We start from the raw sequence: 19,066 nt of genomic DNA on the forward strand, positions 1-19,066 counted from the left end.
AAGGAGGGACGGGCCTCCTTGAAACTGATTACATGTACAGATCTGCAATCCTGGGATGCACACATCTGACCTCACAAGACACAACATACTGAAAGTTTTGAAATATGATTAGAATAACTATTGGTTTTGTTCACATTTTTGTGAAAGATGCACAGACTATGCATTCATTGACAATGACATTTGATACAAAGTACGGCCTAGACTTGGACAAGTTACTCGGACAAGGCTATGATGGCTGTTTCATAATGGCAAGCATCCAGTGTTCAAGCAAAGATTCGTGAAAAGTATCCAAAAGCAGCCTTTACAAGGTTTAGTCTGAGAAGCACAGCACAGTGGATAGTCAGTGTGATCTGAATGATGGTCCTGAAATATAGAGTGCTGTTGACGTTATCAAGATTAATTTTGTTTCTGTGACAGTCCAAAATGATGAGCATTGGTACCAAATATACCTCTTCTGTGGAGACATGATGGACCGAGAAATATAAATCCATTCATGTGTTTAGTTAGTCAGAAGTTTGATAAAATATTTGACTGCCTGGATGATCTTCAAAAGATCGCTGTCAGTGAAACCAGACAAAATGCACTTGCAGTATTTTACTCAATGCTTGCTCTTCATGCATATTTCTTATTTCTTATTCCATTATTGCAAATTACTCAACAGTTCTGAGCCCATTGCCCAGATGTTGCAATCTGTTCAACTTGGTAAAGGTTGAACAACATATCAACAGTCTCATTGAAATAGACCACATTAGGAATGACAATCTCAGTAAGGCAAGAATCAAGATCACTAGCAGATAAAGCCATGAGTAAACCGTTTATATGCACACCCGGAACAGATACCAACCTAACTAATAAGAAAAAATGATCCTACTTAAGCCTGAACCTGCAAACGTCCCTGAAAATTATAGGCCAATAACTTGCCTCCTGACACTGTATAAACTGTACACTGGAATTTATGCTGACTGAGTTTATAGTCATTTAGAAGAAAGCTCAGTTATGGCAATGGAACAAAAGCACGGTTAAAGTCATATGGAATAAAAAATCATTTATTGTTAAAGTCCTAGTGGAGAATAAGTACAACATGGATTGACTACAAAAACATTTGATAGTATCACACATTAATGTATAAAAGAGCACTTTAAAATGTATAACATACACTTTACACTGATCGATTACATGACAGTGACCATGAAACAGTGGTAGAGCACTTTGCAATTAAGCCATGATGAAGGACAAATTATTATTTCAGGGAAAAACTTCAATGGGGAATACTCCAGAGTGACTCTGTTACTGCTGCTACTCTGTTTTGCCCTATAATTTGGATCGTAGAAAGCAACAGCGTGTAAAGACCTCTCATCTTCTCTTTGTCGATTGATGCAAAACTGAAGAGCTAATCCTAGGAAGACCTGAAAGCACAACAACAAGTTGTCAAAACATTTTCAGATGATAACAGAATGACATGACCATTTGGTCTTGATACATGTGCAAAAGCAACCTTCAAAGCAGGACAATTGCAGCATCAAGAAAACAATTTGGGACAAGAATGTGATATGAAAAAACTTGAGCAAGAGGGAGTATATAACTATTTGACAATAGGTTAAGGATCAAAGCAACAGCGTGTAAAGACCTCTCATCTTCTCTTTGTCAATGATTTAAAACTGTACAGCTCAGAGGAGGAACTGAAAGCACAACTGCACGTCAGACGATATAAGAGAGTGTCATTTAGTCTTGATAAATGTGCAAAACAAACCTTTAAAGCAGGAAAACTGCAGCACCAAGAAAACATCAGTTTGGTACAAGAATGTGATATAAAACAACTTCATCAAGAGTACAAATATTTGGGAATGGGAACTGATAAAACAATCAACAATAAAACATGAGCAAATTAAAATCAAAATTACTAAGGAATACTTTAGATGACTTAAATGAATCCTGAAAACAGCATTTACATCTAGGGAACACAATCCAAGCTATAAACCAATTTGTTCTTCCTGTCCTAAATTAATTTTGTGTGTTTGACTGACCTCAGTGTTGCATAGATTATATAGGAAAACAAGGATGCTTCTTACTCACCAAATGATTTATAAAAATCAGTGCATTAGCATACCAAGATTATATGTTTTCCACATTCTGAAGAAGGGATATTCCTCCTTTGAAATTGATTACATGTACAGATCTGCAGTCATGGGACTCCACACATCTGCTGACCTCACAAATGTAGTGAACGTTTTGAAAAATGAGAATAAATCTAAGATACATGACTTCTCTGTTTTCAATAGTTAGGCTTGCAGAAGCATATCGGCATCAAGCAGAAATGGAAATCAAACTAGAAGTAGATAAAAATCGGGCAGCAACTGAATGTACCAAGAAACAAAAGAATACAAGGTCGGTGATGGACCAATTGAGAAGATGAAAAATGTGGAAAATGCATAAATATAGTTGCAAGTATAGAACACTTCTAGAAAAACCTCATGCTAATCAGGAACAAAAGCAGGAATGGTCAAGGCAAGGTGAATTCGAACTAAGAGAGGAAAGGTCAATATTGGCGGCACAAGATAGTGGACTATCATGTACACATTGGTTTACAATGTCCATTGCACATGTGGGAAAAACAGACAAATGTAGGTTTTGTAAAACAGAACTGGAAACGGTTGAAGTTGAACACCTTGTTAATGGCTGCAACATACGGTAGAAGGACACTGTATACTGACAAGCATAATAATGTGGCAAGACTGTTGTACTGAGCATTGTGCAAACATTATGGTACTGAAGTGGCTTAAAAACACTGGAAACATAAGCTGCAATTTAAGCATCATAGAAAATGCTAACGCCTACATCACATGGGATCATCCTCAACAGCTCAAAAGACAGATGCTAGAAAACCAGATATTAGTGGTCCAAGAGAAGAAGACAAAAGTAGCATTGATCATTGAACTCTACACACCCACTGACTGCAGTGTGTTATGTACAGAGAGACACAAAGTCAAACTCCTACTATATCAGGATTTGCAGGCAGAAATGAGAGCAGTGTGGAAGAAAGATACCCAGGCAGTTCCAGTAGTAGTAGGAGCAATGGGTCTTATTAAAAAAGAATATACATTCGTATTTAGACATGTTACCAATTAATGTAACTCCATACCAATTGCAGGAGGACTGAGGAGTCATTACTGGGCAGTGCACATTCATTGCAGGTACTCTGAAGAGCACTTTGGCAGACATCAAAGATTGATGACACCGTACTGATTTTGTGAACTTTTAATCATACTTTGATTTAGGAATGCAGTACATTCCTGTCACGATGATAGAAACCGCAAAGATTTGCTCTATCCACTTTCTAAGGAGGTACTACAAGGTAGGTAGGGAGATTTATGTGTGTCATACCTGTCAAATGTACAGATTTTCAGTGTCCAGATTTCTGCTTTATATTTCTAGTCTGTGTGTGTGTGTCTGAAATGACCTACTTAGAGTTAGCAGGTGGAATTTATTTTCAAGGAATTGAGAGCTTCAAGGGAAGATAAGTTTACTGCTGCTCATCATGCTAGGTTTGTACAAATGTGCAACTCTTTTGTTTAGCAAATGGTATCATTGTAGTATAGAATTTTAAAGCAGTGTTAGTAGCACATCAGGTAGCATACTTGCATCTTGCTACAGAGGGCTGTAGCTTCTACTCCCACAGCATGTAAATGTGTATTTTAAGGGGATGGGGTGCTGCAGTCCTGTCCTGAGTATGTCCCTTTGGTGCCTAGTAACTATGAACCTAGTTTTCAGCTTGTTACATATTCCCTGTTGCAATATACCAGCATACCATTTCTTTTAATGTAACATAGGCAATTTATTCTTCTAGGGCAAAGGGCACTACATTTGTAGATGAAACACTGAAATGTATGTTTTATAGCAACAATCTCTTCATTAGTTTCAGATCTTTGTAATGTGGAATTCAGATGACTTCTGCAGACTGCAGAGATTGTGCATATGGAGTAATATTGGTGGATTATAATGATAGAAGTTTGAGTGGCCTTTTATGTTTGAAATGTTCTGAACTAGGCAGTTTGTCATTACTGGTTCATATGTTTTGAATTGTTTCACTGCTTACTGGAAAATTTTCAAAACTGTAAATTTAAAATACACTCTAGCAGGTGGTGCAGGTGCTGTACAAGGGATATAATTTAATTATAGTTTCATAGGTAGGTACTAGGCTATTGGGCCTATACAAGCCTAACCAAAGGTACCCTGGCTTTCGCCACCCAAGAAAATTATTTTCCAGTGCCACTATCAAGCATAGCCACAGAAGTGATCCCCGGGGTGAATTTCCTATCTCCCATCAGGAACATGAATCACCATACTTTTGCATGGGCCTAAAATGTGTGCATTTGATATGCTTTGAAAACGGCCCAAAGGTAAACTTAACCTGCCACTGCCCAGATGCATTCTCTTTGAATGTGGGTTTCAATGCTGTTTCCATCAATGTGAGTATCAAAAGCAGAGAAGTTTTAATGCTAAGTCTGTTTTCATTGCAAGACTGTTGCTTTGTTTAGTAAATGTGAAATGCGTGCTGCAGTGTTTCTGCTATAAAATTTGAAATAAAAGTTGTGAATTAAATCCAAATATCTGTAATCATTGTAGAAGTAAAGCATAAGACAGTATGCATACTGATAGATTTGAACAGTGTCTGTGGCAAATGGTGAGGAATAACCAAGTAATGGGACACTGCTGGAATGGCTATGTGTGTGTGTGTGTATGTGAGGGACTGTGTGGGGGCGGGGCTGTGTGGGGAAGGGGCAGGGGGGGTAGGGGGTGGGGCTACGTGGGCGGGGCTGCATGGGCAGGGCTCTGGGTTTTGCACCCCCCTGGAAAAAATCCTGCGGGCTCCCTTGCATACAGATTATAACTAGCTGTTTATTTAAATGTGTACTCTACTGCATTATGGATTGTTGGAATATTCTCACTGCAATTAGCCAGATAATAAGGGTTTAATTAGCAAAGTGGCATTAAGAAGGCTGCCTGAAAGTAGCAGGAAGTTAGTTCCCCACCTAGACAATCATCCGAAACACAAATCTAGAAGCATGACATGATGCCCAGTCAGGGCTGCCTTGTAGATCGTACCTGTGGAAGGAATTGTTTATAGAACTGAAAGTTGGGCTTGGGAGAGACCTTGGAGTTTATTTTTACAAACAGCCTATATCCTAGATCAGCTGTGTGAACCATGAAATTTGAGTGGGTACAATCTAATGTATTGGGCAATTTTGTTTGACTCTGTAAAGCCAAGTGGTCTATGGTTTTGACTTGTTTAATTTGTGAAAATAAAATATAGTCTTGCATTCGCCTCTTTGGGCATAATATATATATATATATATATATATATATATAGGTCTACTTTGACTCATCAATATTACACTTCACTAATTCCTAGTTAGCCGACTGCACTTCAGTGAAACAGCTTTAAACTGAAAGCATGGACTACAGAAATCCTTTCCTTGTGAAACAAACCACTTGGCCACCAGGGTGAACTTTGCCTTTCTTCAATGTAGTGCGATCTCAGAGTTAGTATATTTAATTGATGGGTTTAGTTTTGTTCCGTTGAGGTTTCTTCAGTGGTGGCCAAGTGGTTTGTTTCACAGGGAAAGGATTTCGGTAGTCCGTGCTTTTGGTTTAAAGCCATTTTGCTGAAGTGGAGTTGGCCAACTAGGAATCGGTGAAGTGTAATTTCGATGAATTAACGTAGACCACACACACACACACACACACACACACACACACACACACACACACACACACACACACACACACACACACACACACACACACACACACACACACACACACACACACACACACACACACACACACACACACACACACCTTGGAATCTTTAACATTCACCTGAATTACCACCAACTCTGGAAAATGGGACCTCCCCCCCCCCCATCCTAAGATGCAATGAACTATCAGTTCTAGAATATTTGCCAAGTGCTCCTGGGGTAACAGACCCCATATCCTTCTATTTTTTTGGCTTAAAAGAAAAGCAGCTCTTCTCTTGAACCATTGATACTAATGTTGACAAAGATGGGGACGGCTCAGGCATTTACAGGTAGAAGTGATGGACCATACATTTCCTTCCTCAAGTTTGGACTTCATGCAGCAGACAATGTTTCTAACATTTTAGAAAAGTAACTTGAGCAGCTAAAACTGATTTTACTGTTTATAACTGCATTAGTATCACAGCAAAGGAGGGTAAGTATTGTACAGTAAATAAGTACATTGTACCTGTACTATTAGAAAATTAAATATTTAGTTCAGAGTTGTGTATGTGTGTGTGCGTGTGAGACTCACTATACAAAGTCTGCATCTGTAAATATTAGCACAGGCAGAAGAAGAGGTAATGTACATAAAATTATTTATGGATATTTGATCATTTTAATGTACAACATATGCCTTAGCAGTCTGCTGCTCATATCACATTTTCTTCTTTTAATACAGATCTGTGGCTCTAAGCTGAAATCATTTCAATGGAAGCAGAAGAACATGACTACTATCTTGACTATACCGATGTGCAGAACTTGACTTCATTTTTTGCCTTTTTAAACTCCTCCTTCTCTACTTGTCATGTGGAGTTTAATGAGAAGCACAAGCTGGTTGTATTGTTTCTTATGTACCTCATCATTTTTGTGGTTGGCTTGACTGGGAATGTCATTGTTATCTGGGTGAACTGGCAATTGAGGAGCACGAAGAAATTCATCAGCCTCTACATCCTGAACATGGCAATAGCAGACTTGGGCGTGGTGCTCACAGTGCCCATATGGATGCTTGAGGTCATCCTTGGGTATACATGGCTCTGGGGTGACTTCATGTGTAAGCTAACACACTACTTTTATTTTGCAAACATGTATAGCTCCATATTCTTTTTAACCTGCTTGAGCATTGATAGATATTTCTCACTGCGCCATCCAGAAACACCATGGCATAAGCACCAGCACCATATACGTATATCCGTTTGTGCTGGTGTCTGGATTTTGGCACTGGTGGCTCCCATTCATGAGGTGATGCATATGACAGTGGTTGAAGCCAGTGAACCAATGTGCTTTTTTCTGGCACCATTTGAATCTTATAAAACCTGGGGACTAGCTGTTGTTCTGGTTGTTAGCATTTTAGGATTTGGTATCCCATTTCCAATCATTGTAATTTTCAACATCTTAACAGCCATAAATATTTGCTCCTTGAGTAAAACAGAAAGACAGAGGCATTGTGCTTTAATTTCAGCTTACATAGCAGTTTTTGTAATATGCTGGCTTCCTTTTCACATTACAGTAATTCTTTTTGCACTCCATGGTACTCATATTACACTTAATTGCTATCTCCTACATGGTTTATACTTCTTTTATGACATCATAGACTGCATTTCCTTAAGCCACTGTGTAGCAAACCCTATTCTATATAACTTTCTAAGCAAGAACTTCCAAAACAAGCTGAGAAATGCAGTAGTGATGTACCTTCCCAAACAGCAGGGGAACAAAGATGGAGAAGCCTCTTCCAGCACCAGACACTCTGTAGTCATTGTTAATCATGAGAACTGAGCTATGACTTATAAACTCTGAATTAAAAACTGAATAAGTATTTTTGAAGTGGCTCCTCAGAAATAACATACTTATGGAGGTAAGGTATTTTACAAATATTTTAAAATGGGCTTTAATTTGTGTCAGCAATTGTCACAGTTCCTCCTTTCAGATATGAGAGTCAGCAGTAACCATTTTGATATACTTCAATGACATAGTGAGAAGAGACTGTAAAAGCATTATTCTTGGCTTAGGACTTCATGTCAGCACAGTATAGTGAGATGTTAGCAGTCATAATAACAGAAAACAGCCTTCAAATCTCCTACAACAACCTAATTCCTTCTGCAACAGCACAATGTGAAGTCACCAACAAGATGACTGACTGATGCATATATGCAACGAAAAAGGAGAGAAAATAAACTGAAGTACAACCTCTTTTCCTGTTGCTATACATCTATGCAAGAGAACATTAAAAACAATATTTTTGAGATGGTGGGACATCTTTGAATTACACACACAGGGATGATGATATACATGACTTCAACCTTGCATTTCTTTTGATGGTTCTGGGATGCTTATGAAAAAAATAAAGTGAGAGACATAGCTAGCATTCTGGCAGCTCCAAATCATGAACGTGGCTTATACTAGGTTGATAAGTGTATTCTAGGCTAATGACCACCAGGGTCCTTATAAACCTAGCGGTGCAACCCAGATATGATGCACAAATTTGATTTATACACACTAAAAAAACAAGTACTTCCTGGCACAAGTGTATCAAAGAACCAAATAACTGAAAAAAAAAACACTGGAAAAGCAGTGAGGCACAGTTCAAAATGTAGTTTTTAGCATAGCTAAATCTTTAATAGACACTATTGTATACAAAGTTGACCCCTGTGGTAGGGCTAGAAGGTGAGAGAATACAACAGTTGGTAGTGCCCAGACCCTACCTTCTGACACTTCTAGCCATAGCCCATGACATCCCCTTTGCAGGTCATACGGGCATAAAGCATAGAAAGTGAAGTATTATGCAGAACTTTTATTGGCCTGGGAATTCCAGGGATGTAACAGGGTACTGCAGAACCTATCAGCATTGCCAAAAGGTAGGCAAGGCAGGAGACAAGGTCAAAGCTCCTTTGATGCCTATGCCTGTGATTGAGGAACCATTTCACAGGGTAGCTATGGATATTGTAGGCCTCTGAGTACTCTAAGTTCCACAGGGAAGAAGTACAGTATATCCTGGTGGTAGTAGATTATGCTACCAGATACCATGAAGCAGTGTATCTGTCCTCCATTGAGGCAGAAAAGGCGGCAAATGCTTTGCTAGAGGTTTTCAGTAGGGTAGATTTCCCAAAAGAAAATCTGACTGACAAAGATCCCAATTTCATGTCAGACATGCTGGCTTCTCTATGGAAGCACTGTGGGGTGAAGCACCTAAAGACCACCCCCTACCATCCAGAGAATAATGGTCTGGTGGAGAGGTTATACTCTACACTAAAGACCATGCTACAGGCATTTGCAGACCAGATTAATAGGGAATGTGACAAATATTTGCCCCATCTGTTGTTTGCTTATAGAGAGTTGCCCCAGGAATCCAGAGTTTTTTCACCTTCTGAGTTTTTGTATGGGCATAGGGTGAGGGGACCTCTAAATTTCATTTGTGATGAGTGGGAGGGTGAGAGTGAATCCCACAAGACATCTGTTGTGACATATGTCCTTAAGCTTAGGAAAAGGCTCAGGGAACTCATATGCTTGGCCCAAGAGAACCTGGCAGAAGCCTAACAGCAGAAAAAGGTCTGGTATGACAGGAATGCTCGAATCAGAGAATATGCTGTAGGGCAGCAGGTTATGGTTCTCATTCCTGTCAGACACAGCATGCTGCAGCCAGCTTGGGAGGGACCCATCAAAGTCGTAAGGAAGGTCAGTGATGTTAACTACATAGTAGAACTGCTAGATAGGAGGCAGGGTCACAAACTGTACTATGTTAACATGATAACACCTAGCCATGACAGACAGGTCCTGGTGCTAAGTGTTTGCAGTAGAAGGCAGGGAGTCTGAGGGGGATCTATGGCTACAGGGGAGTCAACTAGCAAAATCCCAAATTACTACGGTGGAGCATAGGGTTGCAGGGATATGATATGATATGATATGATATGACAGTACAGCACTGTACTGGGTTCAGCAATGCCAAGGCAGCTGGGATCTCAAGACAGGGTATGGGGTAATGTATTCCCAGGAAGGCTCATCCCTCTCAAGCAGCATTTCTCAAGAGTCACTTGAAAAAATAGCTTGAGTCTTCAAGGGGCGGTAGAAGTGGGACAAAGGGAGATACTACCAGCACAGCTATCTGGAATTTTGTAAAAAAGTATATATTTGTGAATATCCACATGATGTATATAAGATGCTTGTGTTACAAATATATTAGAACTGTATGTCATGTGCATATCAAACTGCTTGAAGGTATTTGCAAAGTGCAGTTTGAAATGTAACCACAGTATATCCTACTGGAAAAGAACAGAAATGGACCTGCACTACTGTAAATGTTTAAATGTATTCCGAAGTCTAGTAAATTTTAGAAAAATATCTGAAATTAAATTACTTTAGGGCTGCACAATGAAAGATGATATCTTTCAGTTTCAATGCAGCAAGCAGACACGATGTCTGTACAAGGAAACTTTCAGTATTGTCTTTGAAGTATTTATTTGTGTTAAGACTTCCAGCCTCTGCCAAAGATCTGAGGTCCATGTATTTTCACAGGTACATGCTAAATACTGCTAGCTTCTAGCAGTGGGGGTTTCACCTGCAATAGAGTCAGATAACAAGAAATAATGTCATTCTGCAAGCTATCCCAGCAGTAACATTTGAGATATTAATTTAAGAAGTCTCTTAGAGAGACAAAGCATTCTGTATTCTGTCTTGGACCTGACAACAAGATCCATTCATCACATCTGCCTTGCTCTGTAGTAAGTTCTTTGGTTACAGTATAACTCTCTTAGATATAGTCAGGAATATAGCCAAGCTCAGTTTACATATTTCTTTATTTATTGGAGACTGTCCTGCAATGTTGTTTTAAATATTTCCTGTGGTTTTGAACTCTGATGTCACTGTGAATATATATTTAGCATTGTCTTGTTTGTTTATTATTTACTAAATATATTTAAACCTTTCATTGTGGCTGATCTTTGTGAGACATATTTAAGTTTTGGGAGAACTTGCATATTTATTTGGTAACACTGTATGGGACACTCCTAATAGCCTTGTTCTTGGTCAAAGTACTATTTGTATTAATATTAGTATTAAACAGTAAGATCGGACACACTTTGTTAAGGGCCTTAAAGCAGCTGATAAAGGCTTGGCTAGTGGCAGTGATAACTACCTGATAGTCTGGGCAAAAGGGGGCATAGCTAGTAAACCTGTGCCAGCCCTTCCCAGGTGTGTGTGTGTGTGTGTGTGTGTGTGTGTGTGTGTGTGTGTGTAAACCAAACCTCAAAGAATGTGTGTGCCAGCTACTTGGGCAGGGACACGGAGCACTGGTTAGACAGAGAGGGTGCTGGTGGTCTTGGCTTGACTACTGAGCTGAGATCTCAACTCTACAGCTGTACCAGTGGGGAGTCTTACTGGGGATCTGAAGAAAGGGGGAGAAACCAGTCCCAGACTGGCTGTGGTCTCTGTGTGTTCTTAAGGGAAACTGTACTTGATGCAGAGAGGTGGATCTGGAAATACTGTGTGTGTGTGTGTGTGTGTGTGTGTGTGTGTGTGTGTGTGTGTATATACCTGTTATCCTCCCAGTGTACGTCCCCCATTGGTGGCAGTGATAAGGACTGAGGCTCTTTGATTACTGGGCCAGTGGTATGGCTTCACAACAGCAATGGTTACAATCTGAATAACAGTGTAATTCTGTTAAAACCAATCCTATTATCATCAGGTATGCAGAGGCAGAGCTGACCTTTTTGCTCAGGGAGAGAACTTAAATGTGTGTGCTCATGATCCAGAACTGACTAGCGGTCTGGGTGCATAAGCGATATCTGGGGAAGAGGATCAGTGTAGTAAGATGCCTGTTCTGCTCTTATGGGTTTTTATACCTCCTAGATGCCTTCATGTGGATAAAAGAGAGCTTGTGTCAGGCACGCAACCAATGCGCAAAGTTGCCAGCAGATGTACACAGTCAAAGAAGCCCACCTTTTGCGCTATCATATAATTCCACTATGGATAAAGCATAGTATGTCAGGGTTTAAAAAAAAAAAAAAAAAAAACAGTCATCAGCATGAATGGTGATGGCAGCTATGGCCTGCTGTCTACCTTTATCCCTCTATGGAAGATGGAAACAGCAGTAAGCAAGTCCTGGGTATTAAACAAACTGAAAAAGTGACTGAATGATGAATTAAGCTTTCTTCCACTTTATTAAATCGTGGACTTCTTCAGAAAACCAGGATGCCTCCCATCCTGGTTTTATTTACAAAAACAGAAATGATGTAAAAATCATGTCATTCATGATACATAAAATTAACTCAGTTATAAAACATTATAACCCAATGATATCATTGTTGTAACATATATTTGTCATCAAATTTAACAATACTTTAAATCCATTTTGTTTTTTGTTTTTCATGTTTTATATGTGTTTTGTCTCTTTTTCTTATGTTGTATGTTATTTGTTTTATTACAGCAAATTCCATTCTATTATTCTTTATCTTGAGTTTCCTAAAGCCCCACTCAATTGCGCAACTGATGTCACGTCATTGTGAAAATCAATGGTTCACTATCTAATGAAACCCAATGTGACAGAACAAAGTCCGTCGCTTGAACTTCATGTGCACTAACCCCTCAAATGTGGGTGTTATATTTCCTTAATTCAAACATGCTCATGTAGACATGTTCTTAATTTCTATTGTTTAGAAAAAATTTGATGTTTATCCCTCATTTAATCCAGGGGTCCATCAGCCCCTAAGCATAACTGCCATATGGACTCTTCTGCTCTAACTTGTTGGCTTTTTCGTGGTCCAAACAAAAAAAAAAACTCAACTTAAATAAAATCCACAGTGAGTGTATTACAGTTGTGATACCTATGAGCCCAAAGGTCTTTTTAGTATATGTCGATTGTGACAAAATAGGTATTGGTGACAACCTACACTGTCACAGTTTTTGGCAACCAAAGGTTTTTTTCTTTTTACTGATGTCCCTATTCCTTACCTCTCTCTTGGTGGTGATCTGCTAACATGCTCTTTATGTTTTTAACTATTTTGTATGGTCTTATGCCTACACAACCTGTTACCTAAAATGATGCCCCAATTGTTCTCTATGATTTCTGATGTTATATTTAGTTCATTTTGATTGGCGGGGGAAATGCTAGATGAAAAAATCTAAATCTGAAATCATCTCTAGGGGCAGCAGTATTGTATTGTCATTCATATATATATCACTGTTATATATATGTAAATAGGCCCTTGCTACAACCATCTGCACTCTCTCTGACTTCATCAAATTTTCTTTTCTTTGTGTTTTTTTTACCCTCTAACCATGAATAGATTCCTTTTCTGTATTGACTCTTATTGACAAATGTTATCATCTGATGTGAATCTACTGAACTGACTTGATAACATTTCTCTGACCCTTTATTTTTCAAAACTCTCTTTATGTAAATATTGGTTGGTAAAACAAGGCTTTCTATAGATTCTACTATGTAATATGTTATCTGTAGAATCTATATACAGTGTGACATCTAAATAATTGATATTTTACCATATCCACTGTGTTTGAAAACCAAAAACTAGTTGTTCTATTTAAATCTTGAACCATAGTCTTTTATCTCCTGCCACAAAAAATAGATCGTCTATATATCTACCATAAAACAGAGCTTTACCAAAAAGAGAATGTCTTTTGAGATGTTCTTGCTCCCAATCTGCCATAACTATGTTGCCCCATCGCTACACCAGAGATCTGTTGATAGATCTTGTTGTTGAATTCAAAGAAATTGTTATGTAACACTATTTCCATCAAAGAACAGATCGTGTTAATTTTAGAATTCTGTAATTCAGTGTTATGTGTCAAGTAGTTCCTCAGATGTTCTATACCACAGTCCTGATCTATACTAGTGTAAAGACTTTTGACGTCTAGTGTTGCAAAGTGAATTCCTTCAAGTGAAATGTTAGACCTTCCTAAACTCTCTAGCAAATGCCACGAGTCTCTAATATTATTCTGTTCAATATATCATCCAACCAAATAGACAAACTTTCAGTTTTTGAATTCCTAGCTGATATGATGGGCCTAAATGTTACTTCTCCATCATCATTATGTAATTTAGGAATTCCAAAGAAATTGCCCAATCTTGGTTGTTCTACCATCAAAAAGTCATAGTCTAGGTTGTCTATTTCACCTTGGCATAACATGTCAAAAAGGTGGGTATCTACCCTCCTATATTTGTTTAAGACAAAGTCAATACTGACATCTTTGTAGAAATTGGTGTCATTAAGCATAGCGGAAATACCTTCATTATAATCTACCTTATTCATAATGACTAGCTTACCCCCCTTGTCCGCCTTCATTACTCTGATGTCAGGAGAACTAGTCATATAGATCAGAGCATCACGCTCTGAATTGGTTAAATTGTCTTCTGATGTTTTGACCTCCATTTTTCTGAACTCCAATTCACATGTTTTTTGAAAGACCTGTAAGGTGTTTACTAAAGCAGGATTGAATGTACTTGGACGTTTTAATCTCCCTCCACACACTGAACCTTTGGCTTGAACATCTTGTAAGATGTATCTCAGATTTAATTTACGCATGTATAGTCTAAAGTCAACAAGTAAATTGCCAATTCTAGTGTTGTTCGCCGGAATGAAATTAAATCCCTTTCTTAACACATCTATACATGCATCAGTTAAAGAACAATCACTTAAATTTACAACATTAATGTGGTATGTTTCATCACTGTGTGGTGTATTCATCACTTCTTTCTGCCTTTCCTTTTGGTTTCGCCCTGTATTGGGTGGAATTGTACCACCTGGTAGTCCTCTTTGGCTGTGTCCTCTGTTGTTGAAAAGGACCAGACTTTTTGTTGTTATTACAATTTACCACCTCAGAAGCAATAGCTTCGGTATTGGCAGATTCAACATTGTCATTAGTAGATACACCACCAATGTGTACCACATGTTGTTGTTGCTGCTGACCTTTGCTGGTAATACTGTCTGTAATAGCCACTGATGCAAAATCTGTGACCTGATCTGTAGATGTTACCCTTGTCAAAGGTTCTCTAATGTTTGACCCATTAGTTACTGTTGTATCTATATGTGAACCCTTGTTGTTCACATCATTACTCTCATTATATGAACAAATATAAGCTTGGTTAGCCTCATAGGCTGTTATGTCTCTCCTAAGCTTATTTTGTTTCCTTAGTATAATAGTTGCTCTAAGCCTGTTGGTCTTGGCTTCGATGCTATTATAAAGAGAAACACAGTCATTGAAACAACTACACTGTTTGATGTCATTGTCAAGGGATTTCATTTTCTCCAGTAAACTTTTAACTTCTCCTTCATAATGCTCCAACAAAATCCGCATCATACTGATGCCCCCTGGACTAACACAATTTGGATACTTGGCTGTCCTAAGGCCCTTAGGCACTATATTGCGAGCAATACATTCAGTTAAATATTGGATTTCCAAACTTAAAGTTGCATGCCTAGCTACCAAACGTTCAAGATCAAAAACCATTTTTTTACAATCTTGAAAGGAATTGGTGTTACTTACTGATGGCACTTTATTCAACCTACGAATGTCAGAGAAAGGATTCGCCTGTGGTTTCATGACAAAACCCCATACATTTCCAGCATACTCCGATCTATTTGAAATGTTATTTCTGTCCCCAACAATGTTTGAACCAATAATATCATTTCCAACGTTATCAGCGTTGTCCGCCACATCGGAAAAAACACTCGCTTTGATGTTTGAAGCTCCACCGGCTGTTTTGTTAGTAACCGTTACTGTGTTCCGGTTTAAACACTTGTAAACTATCTCCGTGATAGTTTTAATCAGATCCTCTTCAGCAACAATGGATGGATACATTTAGTAGCGGATCCTGGGAGGAAACCTCTGCAGTCATCCCTACGTCTTCACTCAGTCTTGAAACACAAAAACAAACAAGTGTGGATTCGGCAACCCAAACTGAAACTAAACAAACTGAAAAAGTGACTGAAGCGAAAGATGGAAGGACCACAATGGCAAATGATGAATTAAGCTTTCTTCCACTTTATTAAATCGTGGACTTCTTCAGAAAACCAGGATGCCTCCCTACATCCTGGTTTTATTTACAAAAACAGGAAATGATGTAAAAATCATGTCATTCATGCGTATACATAAAAATTAACTCAGTTATAAAACATTATAACCCAATGATATCATTGTTGTAACATATATTTGTCATCAAATTTAACAATACTTTAAAAATACTTGGTTAAAATCCATTTTTGTTTTTTGTGTTTCATGTTTTATATGTATTTTGTCTCTTTTCTTGATTTTTGTTTTTAGTATTATGTTGTATGTTATTTGTTTTGTTACAGCAAATTCCATTCTATTATTCTTTATCTTGAGTTTCCTAAAGCCCGACTCAATTGCGCAACTATCTCTATTATATATCATATGTTAATTGTATTTTTATACTCCAATACCAATAAAATATCTATCTGGTGCTAATGAGAACCGAAACTAGATGTCACGTCATTGTGAAAATTCAATGGTTCACTATCTAATGAAACCCAATGTGACAGAACAAAGTCCGTCGCTTGAACTTCATTGTGTCACAGCAAAAAAAATTATGATCTCACCAGAGCCCCTGCTACGATCCAAAATGTGCACTAACCCCTGGATAATCCTTGGAGATTTGCACTCCTAGAAACCCCTAGGTGTACACAAATGTGGGTGTTATATTTCCTTAATTCAAGTTTTATAAACATGCTCATGTAGACATGTTCTTAATTTCTATTGTTTAGAAAACATTTGATGTTTATCCCCTCATTTAATCCAGGGGGTCCATCCGCCCCTAAGCATAAGCAGTTCTCCTGACATCAGAGTAATGAAGGCGGACAAGGGGGGTAAACTAGTCATCATGAACAAGGTAGATTATAATGAAGGTATTTCCGCTATGCTTAATGACACCAATTTCTACAAAGATGTCAGTATTGACTTTGTCTTAAACAAATATAGGAGGGTAGATACCCACCTTTTTGACATGTTATGCCAAGGTGAAATAGACAACCTAGACTATGACTTTTTGATGGTAGAACAACCAAGATTGGGCAATTTCTTTGGAATTCCTAAATTACATAATGATGATGGAGAAGTAACATTTAGGCCCATCATATCAGCTAGGAATTCAAAAACTGAAAGTTTGTCTATTTGGTTGGATGATATATTGAACAGAATAGCACAAAAGTCCGAGTTCTATATTAGAGACTCGTGGCATTTGCTAGAGAGTTTAGGAAGGTCTAACATTTCACTTGAAGGAATTCACTTTGCAACACTAGACGTCAAAAGTCTTTACACTAGTATAGATCAGGACTGTGGTATAGAACATCTGAGGAACTACTTGACACATAACACTGAATTACAGAATTCTAAAATTAACACGATCTGTTCTTTGATGGAAATAGTGTTACATAACAATTTCTTTGAATTCAACAACAAGATCTATCAACAGATCTCTGGTGTAGCGATGGGGGCTAGAGTAGCTCCGGCGTTTGCCAACATAGTTATGGCAGATTGGGAGCAAGAACATCTCAAAAGACATTCTCTTTTTGGTAAAGCTCTGTTTTATGGTAGATATATAGACGATCTAGTTTTTGTGTGGGCAGGAGATAAAACCGAATTTGAGACTATGGTTCAAGATTTAAATAGAACAACTAGTTTTTTGGTTTTCAAACACAGTGGATATGGTAAAAATATCAATTATTTAGATGTCACACTGTATATAGATTCTACAGACAACATATTACATAGTAGAATCTATAGAAAGCCTTGTTTTACCAACCAATATTTACATAAAGAGAGTTTACACCCTGCCCACATGAAAAGAAATGTCATAAAGGGTCAGATTATAAGACTCAGTAGATTAACATCAGATGATAACATTTATCATGAAGAGTTAATACAGTTAAGGAATCTATTCTTGGCCAGAGGGTACAAAAAACACATGTTGAAGAAAATTGAAAATGAAGTCAGAGGACTACGTGATGGTGTAGCAAGGCCTATTTTGTCATATAACAGTGGGAGATATATGGAGGAAATGACAATAGGCGTCACTGCCCCTAGAGATGATACTTCAGATTTAGATTTTCATCTAGCATTTCCGCTTCCAATCACTAATGAACTAAATAACATCAGAAGTATCATAGAGAACAATTGGGGCATTATTTTAGGTAACAGGGACCTTATGGCTTGTGTAGGCATAAGACCATGCTTTACATACAAAAATGTTGTAAACATAAAGAGCATGTTAGAGTTAGATCACACCAAGAGAGAGGTAAGGAATAGGGACATCAGTAAAAAGAAAGGAACCTTTGGTTGCCAAAACTGTAGACAGTGTAGGTTTGTCACCAATACCTCTTTTGTCACAATCGGACATACTAAAAAGACCTTTTGGGCTCATAGGTATCACAACTGTAATAGTGAATACGTGGTCTATGTAGCCATGTGTTGTACCTGTGACAGCTACTACGTGGGGAAAACAAAAAGAATGCTCAAACGTAGGATTTATGAACACAATCTGGCCATCAAAAACAGAGACATGAACAATGCTCTGGCCAGACACTCATCAGAGTGTGTGGATTTTAAGAAGTTTGAGTTTTTTGTTTTGGACCACGTAGAAAAAAGCCTACTCAAGGGTGATCTCAACAACAAGTTAGAGCAGAAAGAGTCCATATGGCAGTTATGCTTAGGGGCGGATGGACCCCCTGGATTAAATGAGGGGATAAACATCAAATGTTTTCTAAACAATAGAAATTAAGAACATGTCTACATGAGCATGTTTATAAAACTTGAATTAATGAAATATAACACCTACATTTGTGTACACCTAGGGGTTTCTAGGAGTGCAAATCTCCAAGGATTATCCAGGGGTTAGTGCACATTTTGGATCGTAGCAGGGGCTCTGGTGAGATCATAATTTTTTTTGCTGTGACACAATGAAGTTCAAGCGACGGACTTTGTTCTGTCACATTGGGTTTCATTAGATAGTGAACCATTGAATTTTCACAATGACGTGACATCTAGTTTCGGTTCTCATTAGCACCAGATAGATATTTTATTGGTATTGGAGTATAAAAATACAATTAACATATGATATATAATAGAGATAGTTGCGCAATTGAGTCGGGCTTTAGGAAACTCAAGATAAAGAATAATAGAATGGAATTTGCTGTAATAAAACAAATAACATACAACATAATACTAAAAAACAAAAAATCAAGAAAAAGAGACAAAAATACATATAAAACATGAAAAACAAAAAACAAAAATGGATTTTAACCAAG

At 38.0% G+C, this 19,066-nt stretch overlaps 2 protein-coding genes across 3 annotated transcripts in view; one reads left to right on the top strand and one right to left on the bottom strand.

The window, feature by feature from the left end:
* LOC122811657 (G-protein coupled receptor 182-like) overlaps positions 1–8,433 on the top strand; it is a 46,248-nt gene extending 37,815 nt beyond the window's left edge. Inside the window, exon 2 of the mRNA XM_044083650.1 lies at positions 6,478–8,433. Coding sequence (XP_043939585.1) covers positions 6,507–7,571 — 1,065 coding nt within the window. The 5' untranslated portion in view covers positions 6,478–6,506 and the 3' untranslated portion in view covers positions 7,572–8,433. The remainder of the gene's footprint in view (positions 1–6,477) is intronic.
* Positions 1–19,066, bottom strand: part of ZBTB39 (zinc finger and BTB domain containing 39) — a 614,376-nt gene that overhangs the window by 244,330 nt on the left and 350,980 nt on the right. The gene's annotated exons all lie outside the window — the stretch shown is intronic.

The sequence above is a fragment of the Protopterus annectens genome, chromosome 9.part0 (genome assembly GCF_019279795.1).
Source record: "Protopterus annectens isolate FY-2018-M chromosome 9.part0, PAN1.0, whole genome shotgun sequence".
NCBI classification, from domain to species: Eukaryota; Metazoa; Chordata; order Ceratodontiformes; family Protopteridae; genus Protopterus; species Protopterus annectens.